The sequence below is a fragment of the Acanthaster planci genome, linkage group LG09, assembly GCF_054643075.1.
Source record: "Acanthaster planci isolate LZ-2023a linkage group LG09, COTS_SCS, whole genome shotgun sequence".
In the NCBI taxonomy this organism is placed as follows: domain Eukaryota; kingdom Metazoa; phylum Echinodermata; class Asteroidea; order Valvatida; family Acanthasteridae; genus Acanthaster; species Acanthaster planci.
The window spans coordinates 6,485,463-6,505,145 of NC_141785.1; the positions used below are offsets into that span (position 1 = coordinate 6,485,463).

Sequence of the window (19,683 nt, forward strand, 5' to 3'; positions counted from 1 at the left end):
CAGCTTATTTGAAGTTTCACTTTTAGTCTAGGAACTTGTTTCCTTTTCTTTTAGGGGTGGGGGTAATTAGTCTCCTACGACCATGCAATGTACATTGAATGAAATTTCTTACATTCTTCAAGTTGCTGCTTGAATGCAAAACTTCAATGTCATCACTTCCTTAAAAGTGTTTTCAATTTGAGGGGAATCTCTAACAACACTCTTTTATATGTCGTTTTAAAACAGGTTTGAACAAATTCCTTCACAAAGTCTGATAACAGTAGTTCTCAATGCTAAATTTAATACAAGTCCGTTTTGCGCGCACGTCATTTTTTAAAATGGGAATGATAGACGATGGGTGTACAGCATGGAACACTGCCGACATTTATTGAAAACGCGCTGCATGCACAGGAGCCGATAGAGGGCGGCACATTTATAACAAGATGGCGACGGGCAATCAGTGGGAAGGTAAAGACACGTTGGAACTTCGCTTTCTGTTCTGGTTTGGAATGTTCTTTTGAATTTCACAGCTGTATGACGTTTACCTAGGTTATGTAGAACATACAGTACTTATATTTTCAGAAAGGTGTTTCAATGGTTCTCGCAAAACTGTAAATGACTTAACGTTAAGTCTTGAACTTAAGTTGACATGAAGGTACACGCAACTAGGCCTACCAGTACCAGCACACGACACAGGAATGTGCGTGACCGTACCGTATACGGTACAGACGGCCTGCCAGGAGCGCCCTCCCTGAGGACATATTTTGTTATTTGGATTTAATGACAATGAATGCACAAAAGGTTTACTCGAGCCTATCTCAGAGTGTATTTCTTCCCTCCTCAAGGATAGGCTCAAGTAAACCTTTTGTGCATTCATTGTCATTAGCCTAAATCTGGAAGGTGCTACACACACGACACAGGCCTTTTATCACGGTAGCCTCGGCCTATCAGTCTATATAAAAAAAAAGAATCTGATGTAGACAAAAAAACTGGGCCTACGTCTCTGTTTCACTATTGTAGTTAATTTGGTATTGGCAAATTTCAATTTTTGGGTCTCAACATGCCTGAATGGTGACCAATCATGGTGATAGTTTTTCATATTCGTTAGGGCCTACTTCTAGTTCTACAAATTGTGGGCAAAATGAGAGTGGTCCATACTAGGCCTGGGCTGCATCCGAATTCAGGCTTCCAGAGCCTGGGCTAGCTTGTCATGCATTTCTATTGTCAGCGTGTGCCTAGGTACTTACTAGGGCACTTTTTCATGGGCAGGGATCTTAGTCTTTGTTTTGTCTGCAGAGAAAGTTGGGACCTTAGTGATGAAAACCCCTAATGATATGAGTGACTGATGGTGTGACATTTGTTGTGGAAAAACATGCCATGGATATCATGTTTTTGAAGTTGTTAGCATTTTCTTCACACACTAAAATAAGGTGATTTTTTGGAATAAAGTGCATGTATTGTCATTCGATCACACATTACTTTCTGTTCAACAGCCTGCAGCTGACACTAATGACTCTCTGATCTATTACCATATAAATGCTCAATTCAAGGAGTTAGGATTGCTAAACCAAATTGTCATGGCGGCCAGTTTCTATGATCCGTTGACACTAATCAACTAATAAATTACTTTTCTGGTTTTCAATTTCATTTTTCAGATCTGCGTAAGCAGGCAAGACAAGTGGAAAATGAAATTGACTTGAAGTTGGTGTCTTTCAGTAAACTTGGAACGAGTTTCAGTGCCCATAGTGATAGAGACCTGAGGTAAACTATAAAAAGGGATTGTCCTTGGGTTTTATCCAGAATATTCCTCTAGGATTTTCCTTCCACCTCTGAAGTAGTTACTTCCTCTTATTGTCTCTTCTCTACAGGTTTCTTCAGGCTCATGAGCTACAGTCCTTGGGCACTTTTGAGGAATCCTCTGGTGTCATTACCAGATATGATTAACAATACTATACATGCATATTTGTAAACAAGTTTTTTAGTTACTGGTTACAGAACCAAGGGTTCCTCATTAAGGCATAAGAAATGCAAAAACCGTACATACAGGTCTATCATAATATGTAGTTGCAAGGCTAATGAAAAACTGTGTGAGGAAAACCCTGCTGTAGTCTTCCTGGAAAAAGCTGAAAAATTAAGTCAGGACTTACGCCCATATGTCTGGTTGGGATTCAGACATCAATCAGACAAAAAAAACACATCACCAAATTAACTCTTTATGTATGGATTTTTAACCTTTTGACATTATAAACATAATGTTTTGTTTTTATAATTAACTCTAATTGATAAGTTTTGCCTACACGTGCACAGCTCATCGGACACTTCACCACTTCTAAATGCTTCCAACAGTGAGAGAATGTTTGATACTATGGCCATGGAGATAGAGAGGTTACTGTCAAGGGTGAGTGGATCACTTTGTCAACTACTCCCCCCCCCATAAATCCTGCTGTTGCCTTGACGGGTTGACCCAGCAATAGGTTGTCTGTTCCAAAATCTATTGCACTGCGTATTTCCAGTAAGGTGGAATTATGCAGGATTTTACATGTGTTAGGAATGGCATTTCTAACAAAGTCATCATGTCAATTACTGGAAAGAAATGCCATGGCAAATTTCAACCAATAAAAACCGAGAGTTGCGAGGCCATTATCAGGTCTTATAGTCAGGTTGTAGTCCACACTCATTGTGACATTTGAAGTGAACAGTTAGCAATCACAGATTACCAACACAAGGCTGATGAAAGCAAATATGCTGTATCTTTATGGTTAATATTTTCTGTTCAACCACAGTTGTCTGACATCAATGACAAAATGGCAGACTATGCTACCAATGTGTCATCCACTGCCCCCAGTGCAGCCCTCTTACATACCTTACAACGACATCGAGACATCCTACAGGATTACAGTCATGAGTTTAAGAAGACCCAAGCCAACATCTCGGCTTGCCGGGAACGAGAAGATCTCCTTGGGTCAGTCCGAAGAGAGATTGACTCCTACAAGAACTCATCGGGTCTGAACCGCAGAACAGATCTGTACCTCAAAGAGAACGAACATATAAGAAAGTGAGTTGAGCCTGATGACATCATCTGTCCAGAAAGTTTGTAACAAGCTTCTCAGTATGATAAATTTTTTATTAATACTGAATAAATAATGAAATAACCTCTTTTTGTATTTTGTTTTTAGTGCTGACAGAATTGCAGATGAGACAATAGGGTAAGTTTGAAAAAGTGTATTTTTAAAAATACATGTCTGTTTTGTTTCAATAAACATTGTTACTACATCTCATGCAGATTTCATGGGCAAACACGTCGCTCCTAAGAAACAATGTTAACGTGACAGCAAAACACGTACAGTAGCTATCTCCTACCTCTGAATATATGAAGACCAATCATTTGACACTTGACTGTAAACCAGAGCTCCATTCCTGTAACAAGATATGAGAATTTTGTATTTTCAGAGTTGCCATAGCAACAAAGGAAAATCTGATGTCACAGCGAGGTACACTGAAGAAAATCTCCACCGGTGTGACCAACATGGCCAGTATCCTTTGAAATATTGCAACCACTACTTCTGAGCACTGGAGAAATATGATTACCAATTCTAGTGGCTATCTTCGTGGGCGTAAATCCCAGGGGGAAAAGGGGTAATATACCCCCCAAATACTCTTGGAGGATGAGGAGGGGCTATTGAATCACCCCCCCCCCATTTCGTTTGTGGTGAGAAAAAATTAAATCAGATTGTGAAGAATTTTTCAGACTATGAACTAAAATGCATTCAATATCACTCAAGTCTCAAAACTGGGAAAACATTTAATTAACTGTAAGTATACCATTCTGAATACGTATTACAAATGTACATCAATATCATGAACATCAACCTCTATATGGAGTCATATGGTGTCAAACCCTCCCCTTTTCAAATTTTCATCCCCCCCCCCAATTTCTGGCAAGAATTACTCCACTGGCCACCTTCTTTAACCTTTTTTAACCAGATCGATTCCCAGTTATCAACAGCCTAGTTCAAAGAATAAACCTCAAGAAGAGAAGAGATTCCCTCATCCTAGCCGGCGTCATTGCTGTGTGTATCATATTTATTCTGTGGTTTGCATTCCGTTAAATGGAGCAGCATACACTCTTACCTAACTACTGAAAGCTATCTTGAGGTTCAGGAAGGCTTCTGTATGATCTAGACGTCTTGTCTTGGTGAAAGGTATAAACAGACTGTGGCCTGCAAGGACTCATTGAAAATAACCACATTGGCCTTCTGCACTGTTTCCCATTCTGCCAGTGTCATGCAATTATGATACACTTACATGTAATTGATTTCCAGATTTCAAGTTCTTATTGGGTGTGCACCTGCAAAGGCTCAGGCTTTCCATGGTGTAAAGTTTGAAAGCGTTCAAAACAGCAGAAAAGGCAGAAAAAGTTATAGCTTGACATATTTTCTCATAGAATTGGTTTAGCAGTCACATTGGACTATTAACCATAAGCTGTTTGGCATGAGCCTGACCATTGGAGGTACATCTTCAGCAAAACCATCATCATTTACATGTATAGCATAGTTTATGTGTTATATACTTGTAAGAGCAAATCCTGCCTCTTAACATCTAACTGAATGCCACTCACCAATAGCTATTGCTAGAGATGTAAATAATTCACATTTATTGTGTCAATTGAGACGATTGTTTTCTTAAGATTTTCTAAATATTCCATCGGACTCAATACTCTTGACTCAACTCACCAGACTTCAGTACTTGGAGGGAATTTCAGGGACTATCCCTTCACAAGAATGAAAAGCTAAAAAAGCAATTTCCACGATTCAGTTAGTGTCATTGTCATCATTGTAAATAAAGTAACTTGTACACATTTATCCGTTATTTTGTTGCAAGATCATGTGTATTTACTAAATGCAACATCACCAGAAATCATAGTGTAATTATGTTTGTAAAAAGTAAGGTATTGGGCAAAAAAAGAACTACATGCATACATTCTATACGAGTGTCTATCTGCATCTTTGATATCGTTTCATCCGAACACAAGTCCCTTGTGTAGATTTAAGTGACATCATCATGTTGTGCAAATCATCATTCCATGTGAGTCACAAATAACATACACTTCACAGTCTTTTTCATTAACGCGAATATTTACAAAAGTTAGTACAAACATATTTTCTATCAATACCAAGCACTTTTAAAAAATGGAAAGTACAAGGTGATTATCTGAAGACAATCAATTACAATGACTTTCTGTAAATAAATTAAAATACAGCTCACACACAAGTTTACAAATACAATCAGGCAGCTACTGCAGTAATTATTTACATTATCTCAAGGCATAAGTACTGTCGCAATCAGCTTATCTAAGATTGGCTTGAAGTTTTTTCCGTTTTGGACTTTTGGCAAACTTTTGAGAATGCAGGACCTGCTGGCAATTTTTAGGCCAAGGTGTGGCTTTGCTAAAATGTCTGCCACACTAAGATCCCTTTTTCAGGGTTTCAGTTGTCAGTAGGCATTATCACAATATGGCAAACATTTAAAATTGTTGGCAATATTTGAGCAGTTGACAAATAAAGGTTTATTTTAGCACTCCATGGAAAAGAGCAAGTGGCTGCAAAAATGCACATTTAGCTGGAACTTTGGCTGCTGTTTCAAATTTGCCAGCAGGAATCCTGCTTGTATGTGTGTGTTTTCCGGAGAAATATTGACCTCTTGTTCCAGACCCACTACTCCCCTCCCCCATGAGCCACGCCCCCTCTCCTCTCATGCTTTACCCATACCTGACCACTTTATCATTACAACTAGACTGCAGTGATATGCTATGACTGAGGAGCTAGTTTTACAACCAGCTACCTGTAGTCTTGTCTTACATGCCTAGCACGGTTTCACTTGGCATTTCTCCATCATACCTTGCCTATCCTTAAGACAGGGTGTATGTTACTTCTGCCTACAAGAGGGCAGAGTCTCGGCAATCCCCCACCCCTTCTACAAGGCACTCCCCGATCTCTTCAGCATCATAATCAACTTGTTGCAGTGATGTGCTATGACAGAGGCACTGTTCCCCCTAGCACTGTTCTGTCTTGCACTGTTTTGTCGAGCACTTTGTTGTCGTGCGCTGTGCAGTCTGGCACTGTTCTGTCTATCACTCCTTGCTGAGGATAGGCTTCCTGGTGTTGTGGGACCGGCAGACTGGATCTCCTCTGATAAATGGGTCAGTTTTTCAATAGCGTGCTGCTTGATAAGACCCTAGCCAGCGTGAAGATGATAAAAAGGACAATTGTGCATTTTTAACATGCAACGAAATCTGGCTGGAACTGGAGTGGCACCCAAGACCCTTAGACAATCACTCAAGTGCGCTACCCACCCAATTATACATACATGTACGAGTTTAAACATGAATTAAAATTTGTATTTCATTATGTGAATTTGAATAAATACCCAAGTTAAACTTCACTGAAGTTGAACTTGACAAACATGAACCCAAGACCCTTGAAATAGCACTGATTACAAGAAGCATGGCTTACTCGCTTCCTGAGCCTCTCATGGGGTGGACAGGTTTCAGCCAAGATGTTAAGATGAACACACTGACCTCACATAAGGCAACAAGAAATACTGCCACTCTCCAAATCATTACTCCTTTCAAGATACATCCTACAAGGGCATTCAATAACTTTAGTTCCCATTCCATGAGTTGTGTTCTTTTCCCTATTTCCTACCTGTGTAAGCTGTGAATGTCTGGCCATTGAGCGTAGAGACAGCAAACACACCTCTTGCACACTGTGTTGATTGTCATGGCAGGCTATCTCCAACAAACTGAAGAAAGTAACCAAAATGCAGAACAGATAAGAAGCTACAGAGGACCATTATTGATCAGGAATATGTCAGATACAAGCTGGTTGCATGAAGCATGAAGTCAGTTCTGAATAAGTCAGGTGACTTGAATACCTTTCTGGTGCTTTGTGCTTGGCGAGTACTGGGCACAGTTTGGAGGAATGTCTGGCAAGGTTGCCCAGTGCACCTGATGATAGGAAAGTAGAAGATGTTGGATAAAATGGGAAAATAATACTAAGCCATGAATTCGATGAATTGTGTTGCTGGAAAAATGACTGTGTGACAGGTACATCTAGTGATGTTAACAAGGCCCATGGGATCAAGCTATCCCACAGAGCGGAGCAAAGTTTTGAGAAAAGAGAAAACTACCGATAATGGTGACATACCAGCTGCATTGCATCGTGTTCGTCCTTGAGGATCCATGAGCAGTTGGACAAGGGATGGAATACCATCAGCTAATGAGCCATACAGCTCAGCACTGTGATATGCTGCATTGCCCACTGCATAGCTGGCAGCCTGATGACAAGAACAGGAAAACTCAAGAGAGTCATGTGCATGACTTGGACTCAAACTGAGTAAGCCTGCGAGTCAAGTCTATTAACTCGTGATTTGCTCTGAGACTTTAATATGAGTGAGACGAGTTGGTGAACCACTCAGCTGAAGACTGGACAATTATTGCTCGGTGGAAGAGGAAAATAACCTAAAGGTCTGCCGTAATGCATAAAATGATTCCCAGCTAGCAGGTGCAATTCTGAGTAATGGTACATGTATAGTTCATGACCTGTAGAGGGCGCTTTTTAAGGAATGGTTTCAACATATAGTTGTGTCGTGAGCATGAAATGAATTGCTTACCTTTTTGACATCAGTATCTTGGCTGCTCAAGCACCCCAGTAATGAAGTCACTAGTTCTTCCCTCTTTTTAAGAACAGCATAGAACCCGTTGGAATGTCTCATGAGATTACCCAGCATGCCACAGGCACGGGCCTGTACCGTCATGTCTTTGCTACTTAGCAAATACTGAAGATAAGCATAATCACCTACCAGCCAAATCAAGACAGGTAATGGTCACTCACAACTTCTTAAAAATGTAATGTAACAAAATTCTTGGTATTCGTGGCTTAAAGGAGAAAAAAAGTCTTATTTCTGACGTGTAGTAAAGCAGCTATTTAATACATTTTCAAAGTTGGAAATATCCCCCCCCAAGAAGATTTTTAGAGCAGTTTCCAGCTAAGACATTTAAAACAATGTGCAGCAATTGATCAATATTAATTGTAAATCCAATGCTCTGGTGTATAAGACTAGTTACACTATGCATGTGCTGAAATCAATACAACTTTATGGAAAGATCCCAGAAATAAGGCCAAGGACTGAAAGTCCTCTCTGTGTTATCATGCTTGGTGATTGAGTAACAATCTACCTTTATTTCCCTGGAGCACCTGCTTCAACATCATAAGATGCACCGCTGAACTCCTGGCAAGATGACTGCAGATACTAAGAAGATCACCTTGGACTTGAGGGGGACTGTCGGGGGCCAGTAAGGAGTTCAGGAAGGGTGCAACCTGCAGGTTGTGGGATTTAAGTTGATGATTTACAAGAGTAGGATAGTCTGCTGGGATTGACAGGATTCAAGACTAGACTCAAACTGTGAACCAAAAACCTGATTGGAGTGATAGTGGACAATATTCAGGTGCTCTGAATTCTTTGCAGGTCTCTTATAAACATTCACTTTGAATATCCTGTGTATTCTAGCCTGAGATTTTGAGGTGAGATTTCAGACTGAAATAAATGCTATTCCTGGCAAAAAAAACTCACCTTTAACTGGGTAACTGCTCCTGCAAACTCTAGGACAAAGGTGTCATGGCTCAGAACAAATCGTGACAATAGTCCTGAGGGCCAAAACAACAAACGAAACATAGTTTGACACTGCAGTTAAGGCAAGGAATTCCAACTGAAACAACTAAAGACTTTAATATTTCACCAGGACATACAAAGGTCTTTAGTTCAACAACTGAATTGAAACCTTTCTAAACCCTAACCCTCCTCAATCCTTCACCTGTTGGAGGACTGAGGAGTGTTAGGGTTAATTACACCTGGAGTCATTCGTCCCTTGTCTTGGATAACTGCCTTTCAAAGAATACAAGAAATCTATCACAGAAGGCAAGGGACTTATTCCAATCGTCTTGATGGCTTCATGGGGTGATATTTGAATGACTTCATAATGCATAACCTTCAGGAATCCACCACTATCCAACACTGTGTACAATATAACCAGACAACATAATCTTGTGTGGACTTATACTATGCAGGGTAATACTACGAGGCAACAGTGTGAGTCAATAGTAGTGGAGGTAGTAATGTAAGGCAGTATTGGCTGGGTTGTGCTACAGTCCTGAATCCAACAAACGCTATTAAACTCAGGCATTTGATTTTGATTGCTTTAAAAGGCTAAGGTTAATGCATATCCCACCTAATGGTACTTCCATCTCGTCAGGTTTGAGGTACAACATACAAGCGTTGATGAGCCTTGTCAAGACGTGGCTTTGCTGTAAGCTAGACTGAATGGCTTCCATTAACATTTCATGAGTGTCCAATGCAAATGGGAAGCAAAGGAGTTGGGATACGTTGAGAATGATGTCTATGATCATTGAAGATAAGTCCTGCTCACTGCTCTCACTGAAAAACAAATCAAAATACAAGAATGGAATTGACATGCCCAGCTCAGACGTTGGTTACACTCCGTCTTTATTTTACACTTCCAATTCCACATGATTCACCTACATGTAGGCTCCCAAAGTCATTCACTCTAAATGTACATCCACCTGGCCAGAGATTTCCTGAATGATCTCAAGATGTGACATGGTTCTTTTGACACCCCTGGTATGGGTTTGGAAGGGGTGACAGAGGGAGTGTCACCATGACTCCATTTGATGGCTTACAATCGATCAAAACACAAAGTTCGTTTGTCACCGAGTGGTCTCCTTACTCCATGTACTGAGTAATATTAGAATATTATTCAAATTTGATAACTAAAGTTAAAATGTCTGGAAAACTGACCTTGCAGCCAGAGAGGCTAGGAAGTCTCTGGAGAGAAGTGTAGTCAGACTTAGCATGACAACACCATCAGCATTACAGAGCAGTGGAACGCACTGATAAGGCTCCTAAAAGAATAAGGGGAAAATTTTTAGGAGATGTATTGAAAAATGTAGCGACTTCAAGAGATATTCAGTACTATAGAGAAACGGGCAGCATAATACCTAGATTGCTTAAGTTTTACAATGCCCCTTTTAACCTTTTTATGGAGCCTAAATTCTAGTTCTTACAAGAATTTGTCTGAAGTACCTGGACTTTAAAGGACACATCTAAAAATTTACAACCTTCAAAGTTCTTGTACTGTACCTGTGTGAAGACTATGGTGACAATCTGCAAAGCAGCCATGACACCAGATGGTGAGACAAGATTCCACTGTGGTTGTGAGGTAATAGGTCCACAGTCTGCTAACTCATCTTCCATATCTTCAACAGGAAGATCATCGGATGGCAGGGCTCCTAAGGTCTGTAAGAGTCTGAAAAAAAAAGAGACAAAAATCAGGTTTCATTTTGAAAAGTTGTCGGGTAACAGCCTTTATGAAGTTTTGGAGGGATGTTTTGAAAGTTATAAACTCACCTCTGCCACAGCATTTGCCAGACACCAGACTCTATCAGCAGACGGCTGACAGCACTGGGACCTACGCTAAGAAATTGGCATAAGAGGAGAAGTAGTCCGTCTAGTACCCCGTAGTCAAAAGGGCAGCGTACACAGATCTAGATCAACAGACAGGCAACAGTCAATGGTTGAAGAACTACCTCTCAATATTGTCTCTCATGCATGATGAAACAAGAGTTCGGCCTGCAAGAAGAGCAGGGATGGAAGAATTTTGTGCAGCAGCCAAGAAAGTTTTAGAAAGCAGAACAGGGAATTCACATCAAAATAATTATGTAAGTTTCTGCCTGCATTAAGGCAACCTGTTGGAAAATTATTTATGTTCCTCTGTGCAAAGTTTGAATTTGTTCCATTTTTTTAAGGTAACTAGCTGTCCTTCCAGTAATTCTTCCTTTCAACAGACTTTTACAAGGACAAATCATTATTAAACCTGTCCACTCTGATGAGGACTGACCTGACTGAGATCTGTAAGTGCTGAATGTACGGCAGCCAACAAGTCATTGGTTGGCATCTCGATGGATATACCATGGTATAGCAGCTGGCTAACTAGCAAAGCTGCAGCTGTCTGAAGTAAAAAAGAACAGAAAACAAAAAAGACTATCACTTTAGCAGATATGTCTTTGAGCGACTTTCAGAAAATAGTTGGTGTCATACTATGTACTGTAGCTATTGGTTTGGTATTACAGCTCTCTTTTGGGGCAAGAGAGTGAGGTAGTGTCTAAATAATCCAGAGCTAGTTCTGATAAAGCTGTCTCCGGCTGGTTTGGATTACCAGTAGTTATGAAAAGTGCTGCACGGAGAAAACTAAATGAGGAGCCACTGGCTCTTAGAAAAGAAAGTCAGGTGCCAGGTTGATTTTTGTACATACATGTACATTTTAGGTGCAAATGCGACTGTTTTGGTCGCACCGTACAGCGCTGGTTACAAAAGTACTAGACACATTTTCATGATTACTTCAAAGTAGAAAAAAGTACAATTAATTCGTTAGAAAAACCCAACATCACAATGAAATCCTTACTCTACAAAACGCTACTCAAAGTTCTGAAAAAACAAAAACACGTCTTTACCGTCTGACTTGCAACTTGAGAATCCAAAAGGATGGCAGCAAATATGACGCTGCTCTGAACCATGCTGTCAAGAGAATTGAGAAAATAGACATATCATCATCGTAGCATCTAGACTTGGATTTGTGTAAATTCAAAATTATTTCCTCTTGCACTCACTGCTAGGAAAAATTCAGATCTTCCAACTCAATCTCAGTAGTTTTTCAAAATGAACTCAAGCATGAAACTCTTTGTTCTAACCTGAAAATCAATTTTGACCTGTGTGAGAAAAGCTTGTCTTGGAAGGCAACCACAAGCAATGATATGATTGTGGACAGCAGTATCTTATAGATGGTGTCAGAATTCATTCAATGCATAACTTACCACTGAGGTATGTCTCCCAACTGTGTGATTATAACAGCAAGTGTCTGTAGTGTCATCTCGTAGACAGTGTTCTGATACATGTCTTCTATGTCAACCTGCAATTATGATATGCCATAATTAACAACTAAAGTTATGGAAATCAGAATATATCACAAAAATGAACAATCCTGGAGAAAAACACGATACGAATTTGTAAAAAGGCACACAACCAGTGCATATTCAGGTCACAATATCAAGTCCATGGGCTTGGAGTCGAGGAATCAATCTTGCCTAACAATCATAATTCAGGCAAACACTGCCCTCAATAGTATATGCATAAATCCAATAGCCATGATCCAATACAAAGTTGTACAATGTTCATCAAGGATCCTGGACAGTCAAAACAGAATAGTTGGTACCTTTCCTTGTAGAATCCAGAGAAGGATGGTGATGTAATCCTGATTGAGAGCAAGATATTCACAGAATTCCTTGGAGACCTGGCAGGTGAAGTAAACAGTCTGCAAGGTGTGAGGGACAATATCAAGGACAATATTGATTAATCTGTTAACGGGAAATTGATAGTAACTTTGTCAAACATGGGTTACTTAATATCAAATGGTGGAGCTGTACCTTCAGTGCGTTCTCACAGAGGGTAGGGCTTGTCAGGAACTTCATGTAGTTATGTGTTAACTCCTTGTGTTTAGTAAGAGACAACTGAGCTCCCACACACTTTGCCATCTGAAAGTCAGACATCAAGTAACAGGGATTATGTAAGGGGGACACTCATTCGTTTGCTTCTTGAGGAAAACAGATTTTTGCAGAGCTTTGAAGCTTTTCATAGTGAAGGTAGCAAGTGTTACAGAGGTTGCAGTAGCACCATGCTAGGATATCTCTTTGAGTAATGTGTGGTACCCGAGGGTACTCAATGTTTTAGGACGGTATCCTCTGTCCGTCGTCAAGAGACTGCAGAGGTTTCAATGTTGAAGCTGCTTATAGTGTGTCTTGTCTGCAAGCGGTGAGGTGTGGAGAGGATGCTATTGGGATCCAACTTTTGTTGCTGCTAAGGCTGTGCATTATTTCCAAGCTGGCTTGCCATTTTGGCTGCTGTTGCTGTTGACTGTTGCTCATTATCCTACCATTTCTTCAGCTGCTCTTACCGTTGCTGCAAACCCTGCAGCTGCTGCAGAATTACTAGGGCAGGAATTTAACCCATGACTCCGGACCATCACGTACCTGTCGCTTGCCTTGCACACAGCAGTCAACTCCTAGAGGCAGGAATACCAATTCAGCTAAGCCTCCCACAGCCATACCACATAACTCCTCCCATCGGGCTGCTACCTCATCTGATCTACTATCAGGTAGGCTCCCTGACAGAGGGTGAGACATGGTAATACATACTGAGGGGGATTTTAGAATTACAAAGAAGATAAATGGACTCGTTAATGTCAGGTAGCAACTGGCGATTATAAATTGTAATTCTGCAGGCAAAAATCTAATAATTTAATTCAAGAAGATCTCCATCTGTCTGATCCTCCGTTCTGATTGGTTTTTACCTTGTAGTCTCTTCATGACTACAGCGTCTTCCATCAAGCAAGCTACCAGTGCTGGGACAATGTCTGCATGAGCTGAGGCAAGACTGTTGTAGAACCCAGTGGAGAATTCAGCAGGACTTCGGTCAAATGCTTCACATTGGTAGATGAAACACTGAGAAGAGAGTAGAAAATGCTAACACTCCTTGAGGATTTCGGGAAGGACATTTTTTAAACACTCACACATTTTGTTTTTAAAACGAGGGTACTATGTCCACTGTAAAGTTATAAGAGCTGGGGTACTTACGACAATTGTTTGAGCTCTTAGTTGAAGCGTATCATCCTGTTTAACATGCAGTAACCATGGCAACAAATCAGCGTAAGACAAAGCTACTTCCATCAGGCTCTTTGTCCTGTTTCAAAAATCATTGTTAACATGTTATTGATTGACACAAATTTAAAATGAATGCCACAAGATTGACTGACAATGACAGACAGTTAATTGATGGTATACCTATGACTCACCTGTCTATCGTCAGGTTGGTTCCAACTTCTGACACCATGAATGCTGTGATGGAAGTTGTCAAATCCATCAGGATTTGAACACACCAAGGTTGCTGAAAGAAATACATGCACAGATCTATCTATTACAGATAAATGCAGAAAATGTTGTCATTTACTGATAATCAAGGGTATTTTGTCTACAGAAATATTTGCCTTTGACAAACCACATTATAAGAACCCTTCACTAAAAGCATTTTGAGCACAAGCAAGAAAAAACTGCAAAATTAATTGGAATCATGTTTTTGTCATCCATTATTTAACAAACAACCACCCTAGTTAACAAATACACCCAGATAAATACCTTTTTCACATTTGGCTTGTCCTTTAACTGACTCAACAACTTGACAGGCCCATGAGGAACATCAATGGCAGAACAGAAAGCTGACAACAGATTCAGATCCCTGTATAACAGACAGATATGTTGAAATATACCAACTCTAAACATTAAATAGAGTTCACACCAACACTGTGGAGAGGCAACTTACCCTCTGAACTCCAGTATATTAGTGACAACTCGGTACACCAGACGCAGTCGAGATGCACCTTCAAGCATTCCTTCCAATACTTGCTCTGACGTGTCTTTCAGCCGAGCTGCGACTTTTGAGACAAATACTTCATCTCGTAGGAGGGCTGCGACGGAGTCTGGGTCACATGACTCGGGAGTTGTTGCATCACACAACGTATCCCATTCGTCTTCACTATCCAATTCCTAATTAAAGTTCAATAAATAATAAATTCATTAAATCTTAGAATGGTGGCCAGTTTATGATCAACCACTTAAAAATTAATTTATCAATGTCATAGATTTTTCTGTGCCTGCCATGCCTATTAACAAAGTTTCCCATTGGATTAAACAACGTTACAGCATGAATTACTCAACACAAACAATGATATTTCAAGTGAAATTTTCTGTGTATTTTGATTTTCTCAGCAAGGTGTTGGAATCTCTGGAGATTCTCTAGAAGACATTTTAGAGCATTACCTCCTCCTCAGTGAGCTTGACCTGCTCAATGCTCTTCCTTACACCGCCCTCCTGGCCTTTAGCTCCGCCCTCCTGGCCTTTAGCTCCGCCCTCCTGGCCTTTAGCCCCACCCTCCCTTCGTAGCACTTTTCTACTCTCCACCTCTACGCTAGGGAACTCCTGAGCATAGTCCCTGGTGATGCGATCCTCTCGAGGTGTAGGTTCAACCTCCTTAAGACTATTCCATGGTTCACTCTTGCCTGCTGCACCTGGGGTAGAATCCTTGCTGGGCTTGCTAGCAGTTTTCTTGTTTGTCCAGGCTTCAGGCTTTTGAGGAGACTTCAGGAAATTAATTGAATATTACTATAATTGAATCCAACCTTTACATATTTCCTAAAGTTTCTTCTAGTTTTGCATTTAATACGCCGACAATTTTCTGTGTTATTTCAGACCAGAAAAACAAGATTATGTACAAGATCGCGTAGCATAAATCCTTTAATGTACGTGTGTTTTGGTGTTTAATCCTTGCAAGCTTACTCTTTTTGACTTGTGCCAATCATTCTAAATGGTAACATTCCATTTATCAATATTTTACTCATCTTCAAATAAAATGATGACAAAACAACTGAACTACACCAATCCAAATATGACTTTGGGGTAAAAGCAAGTTTCTCTTGAACTTTAATCAGATGTAAAACCAAGATAACAAGCCAGGCTGGGTACCTCTTCTTTCTGTGGTTCTCTTCCTTTCAGTTTACGCATGATGGTAGTCCCAGGTGGTAGATTACTGGCCTTCTGTCGAGAAGCTTTGTCTCTGGCAGCTTTTTGCTGAGGAGTTGGTTCTTCAGTAAATGGCTGCTCAGGAAGCTCCGAACTTGAGGATGGAGAAACTAGAAGAAAATCAAATGTAGATCATGGAAATACATTGGTATACCGCAACAAAGAATGAATTTAAGATTCATTTGAAAAGATCAAGCAATGATATATATGTAATTATACACAGCACCAGTACGGTATTCCGGAGGTTGCAGCTTCAAATCCTGTTCCAGTCAATCTCTTTGTTCATCTTTATAATCATTTTTTAGCACCTAGTCAGTTTCCCTAAATAAGCTTGCTTCGTAATTTATGTTCAAAAAGCCATATCCTCTTCGAGTGATCCCTGTTCACCACTTCCTAGGTTGTATCGTGTTACTGGGGTGTGATCCCTGGCTACATGGTGTTTCAGGTTTAATGGCTTCTGGCTAGTGCCCCCGAACAAAGATATTGACAAATGGGAAGAGCCACCAAAATAGGGCTGGATAGTTCAGTTGGTAGAGCACCAGTACGGTATCCAGAAGTCGCAGGTTCAAATCCCGCTCCAGTCAATTTCTTTGCTCATCTTTATAATTAATTATACAGCTTTGCAATGTTTCCCTTCTTCACATGTGAGGATACAGTTCTACCTGGCATATAAAGTCAGATTCTGAGAGTAAATTCCAGTGGTTCATTTACCTCCAAACATTAGATTTTTGCTTGCTAATGACAAGTATTACAACGGGGGTGGGGGGTGATACTATAGTAAAGGCAAATTATAAAAGTGAATTAGCTTCACTAGTAATAAACACAATTACCAACACCACTGTCTTAATTTGAATGATTTCATTCATTCTGTAATCACGCAGAAGGATGGACAAATCGTGAATGTGATCACCAAAAAGTTCTTTTGTTTGAGAATGGGGTTTCAGTATCTCTCCACCACATTTCTCAACCTAGACAGCTTTCCCCAACTGTGCTGAGTCCATATATACTAAAGTGCCAACAATTTTTTGTTGCATGAACAAAAAAAGGAACAAAAAGTCACACGCAACATTGCACACTGCACGGACTCTGACCACAGTCCATTGAATTCATACATTCTTCAGAGACTATAAACCATGTATACTGCCTGACCGACCTTTGACCCTGTTAGATAAAAATAGAAATGGGAATGTACAGTCTGCGATCAATTCCTGTAAGTTCTTGCATAAGGCATCGACAGCAGTGACAATGTACATTTTAACACAATTTATGATTATTCACTCAAGTCCCCTCCACACAGAGGGCAACACAAGATTTCAGGTGAGTTAAGCAAGCACTCTGAGGAAATAAGGAATATTACGACAAACAATCCACCAAGCAAGGTCATGGAAAAGGACACAAGCTTGGTCGAAATGAGGAATGTTTTCATCCAGTAGGTTTATTATTTTTAGGTTTAATGTAGGTTTAGCTGTGCTTTCGTAATTTTTAGTGTCAATGTGTCTGGTAATTACATGTACCTCTTTTATAACACAGGTAGGGTTAGAGGTGTTTAGTCCTCTGGAAAGATTGAGACATCACCATGCCAACAGGATTAGGTCTAGGTAAAATTCTTCCCATTGGCAGGACAGACGTATCCCCATACAGCAGTTTGGGTACTAGAGTGGTGACATTCATTCAGTACTGAATTAAATATCCATTAATTTCCTTAAGTTATTCCTGTACCGCGCCGTTGATTATTTTTATGGAAATGGTGCATTATAAATTTCGAATTGTTATTATTAGTAGTAATCATTCTTTTGAAAGTCCAAAGGATTTTGAAGACCGAGGCATTTTAGTGTACATTTAGTGTACATTTCAATGACTTTTTATGAGGTGTTTGCAGCTGTAGGTACTCAGTTTTGTTCCATGAACAAAAGTTGAACGATTGAAAATTCACAATCTCTTGGCAGGATTTCCTTCATGATATTGGAAAAACTTCATGCAAGTTGCGCAAAGTAATATCTTAAACAATGAGTTAGCCATTATGCCTTGTTTTTGTTTTGCTTTTACATATTTCCAAAATTTATTTAAATTGGAAAACAAACCATGAGACATCATTCCCAACACTGCAGATTCCAATGTAAACATGTCAATTTTTTCCTTTTTTCTGTAGGTGGTGAAGTTTGTCGACTAGTTTCTGTCAAGATGGCTACTAGTGTTACAGTTCAATCATTATTGGAGAAAATAAGTGGGAATCACTTAGAATGCTCCATTTGTACCCTTCGCTTCAAGCAGCCCAGAGTTCTGGACTGTTTGCATAATTTTTGCTTGCCATGCCTACAAGACATGTTGAAGGGACAGAAGCAATGTGGACTGACGCTTGACTGCCCTCTCTGCCGGCAGGGGACTTTGCTAAAGGGAAAAATTCTTGATGACCTGCCAACAAACTTCACACTGACTGCCCTGGTAGAGGAGGTCACAATGATGGAACGGCTCATTAACGAGGGTCAAGGGTCAGAGATCAAATGTCAAGGTTGTGATGAGGGTAATGGAGCCATCTCAGTCTGCAGGAATTGTGATCATTTTCTTTGTCCTGACTGCCACAGGGCACATGAACGTATGACAGTCATGAAATCTCACCACACTGATATGCTAGCTCAGCTGCAAACAGGTGAAGTTGCTTACAAGAGTAAACTGAGGGAACAAGTTCCAAAATGTGGTAAGCATCCCGATCAGAACCTTAGTTTCTACTGTGACACATGTGAGCAGTTGGTATGCACAACTTGCTCTGTTCTTGACCATGGAAGTAAAACACATGTGCTGGTTGATCTACCAAAGGCTTTAGAGAAATGTAAACAAGAAGTAGCAAAACTGGTTGCAAAGGCTGAACAGAACAAGGCAGAACTTGACAAAGCCATACAACAAAATGATAAATCAGGAAAGAAATTGGATGCAATGTTTGATGACACAAGAAAAGAGATTGACAGAAAGGCTGGTGCCCAAATTTGGGAAATAAAGAACGAAGCACAAGAACTGAAACAAGAGTTGAAGAAGGCTTATGAGGACAGATTCAAGGCATTTAAAACTGCCGAAGCTACAAACAGCAAAGAGGTGACTCTGATGGAACAGAAACTTGATGAAGTTGACCAACGTATGACCCAAGCTAGCTGCTATGAGATTCTGAATCTCAAGAAGCAACTTTTACACAATGTCAAAGAACTGACTAAGAGACAACCACAAAGAGTGTCTGACAAGTTGGCTATCCTGGGTCTGGCAGAGGATCAAAGGTTGCTAGGGAGACTGTCTGTTGGAAATGAATCAATATTGCAAAGATGTGGACGGCTTTGCAAAACACTTTGCACAAGTACACAATATCAAACGCTCCTTCTCTTTGTGTTACTGTTTGTTTTATTCCAGCGGTTATTTTACTAAATAATCATTTCAAATTAAGCCTCATATCATATCAATACTTCAACATGTACAGTTCATTTAGCATTACAAGATAATTTTCTTAAACCTTTTGAGCTACTTATCTATCTGAACTACAGTCCTCCTTGGAACAAGGCATTCTCTGAGTTCTGTGCTACCAAAAGTACCAATGATGTTTGTAAGCAAGCACATACACAATACCTTCTCCTCTTAAAACATTCTTGGCTCTCAAGGTTGTCATGTATCATGAATGTCACCACTTACCATGACAGGAAAGCCTACTTGCAAATTTGTTATTTTAATTAATGACCCATTAAACGGATGCTGTCTTCCTTAGTATCCACCTACCTTGGACTTTGTCTGCTATAAATGGATGGTGGAGGAGGTGTGGCCAGGATAAGCGAGCTCTTGGGTTCTTAGTCAGCAAACCTTGCAGGAAATCCTGGACAAAGATATGCAAAACTTAGACATACATGTAGGAAAAAACTTTTCTCAATCGTAAAGTGCAAAATGTAGTTAGTACTGTGTTGCATAATAAAGC

The 19,683-nt window shown here is 40.1% G+C and overlaps 3 protein-coding genes across 6 annotated transcripts in view; 2 read left to right on the top strand and 1 right to left on the bottom strand.

Moving 5' to 3' along the window:
* Positions 1-4,964, top strand: gosr1 (golgi SNAP receptor complex member 1). Of its 2 annotated transcripts, none has more exons than XM_022253166.2 (7): positions 1-481; positions 1,635-1,740; positions 2,287-2,377; positions 2,763-3,034; positions 3,156-3,185; positions 3,430-3,512; positions 3,964-4,964. In XM_022253166.2, the coding sequence occupies exons 1-7, from the start codon at positions 334-336 to the stop codon at positions 4,086-4,088; spliced, it is 855 nt and encodes a 284-aa protein (XP_022108858.2). In that variant the 5' UTR covers positions 1-333; the 3' UTR covers positions 4,089-4,964. The 2 variants fall into 2 exon arrangements, with proteins under 2 accessions (XP_022108858.2, XP_022108859.1); XM_022253167.2 differs by having other exon boundaries at positions 375-447.
* Positions 3,746-19,683, bottom strand: part of LOC110989057 (serine/threonine-protein kinase 36-like) — a 19,835-nt gene continuing 3,897 nt past the window's right edge. For both annotated transcript variants that reach the window (XM_022253157.2, XM_022253155.2), the window contains exons 8-32: positions 19,491-19,584; positions 15,681-15,847; positions 14,979-15,296; positions 14,482-14,705; positions 14,298-14,397; positions 13,958-14,049; positions 13,740-13,845; positions 13,457-13,607; positions 13,137-13,270; positions 12,534-12,641; positions 12,323-12,421; positions 11,925-12,019; positions 11,565-11,628; positions 10,952-11,062; positions 10,462-10,598; positions 10,195-10,360; positions 9,853-9,956; positions 9,266-9,471; positions 8,611-8,684; positions 8,216-8,357; positions 7,651-7,835; positions 7,185-7,314; positions 6,913-6,985; positions 6,684-6,780; positions 3,746-6,213 (exon numbers count right to left, since the gene is read on the bottom strand). In XM_022253157.2, the coding sequence (XP_022108849.2) occupies positions 5,953-6,213; positions 6,684-6,780; positions 6,913-6,985; positions 7,185-7,314; positions 7,651-7,835; positions 8,216-8,357; positions 8,611-8,684; positions 9,266-9,471; positions 9,853-9,956; positions 10,195-10,360; positions 10,462-10,598; positions 10,952-11,062; positions 11,565-11,628; positions 11,925-12,019; positions 12,323-12,421; positions 12,534-12,641; positions 13,137-13,270; positions 13,457-13,607; positions 13,740-13,845; positions 13,958-14,049; positions 14,298-14,397; positions 14,482-14,705; positions 14,979-15,296; positions 15,681-15,847; positions 19,491-19,584 (3,438 nt within the window). In that variant the 3' untranslated portion in view covers positions 3,746-5,952. The remainder of the gene's footprint in view (positions 6,214-6,683; positions 6,781-6,912; positions 6,986-7,184; positions 7,315-7,650; positions 7,836-8,215; positions 8,358-8,610; positions 8,685-9,265; positions 9,472-9,852; positions 9,957-10,194; positions 10,361-10,461; positions 10,599-10,951; positions 11,063-11,564; positions 11,629-11,924; positions 12,020-12,322; positions 12,422-12,533; positions 12,642-13,136; positions 13,271-13,456; positions 13,608-13,739; positions 13,846-13,957; positions 14,050-14,297; positions 14,398-14,481; positions 14,706-14,978; positions 15,297-15,680; positions 15,848-19,490; positions 19,585-19,683) is intronic.
* Positions 16,919-19,683, top strand: part of stn1 (STN1 subunit of CST complex) — a 13,897-nt gene continuing 11,132 nt past the window's right edge. For both annotated transcript variants that reach the window (XM_087141535.1, XM_087141536.1), the window contains exons 1-2: positions 16,919-17,054; positions 17,887-18,432. In XM_087141535.1, coding sequence (XP_086997661.1) covers positions 17,919-18,432 — 514 coding nt within the window. In that variant the 5' untranslated portion in view covers positions 16,919-17,054; positions 17,887-17,918. The remainder of the gene's footprint in view (positions 17,055-17,886; positions 18,433-19,683) is intronic.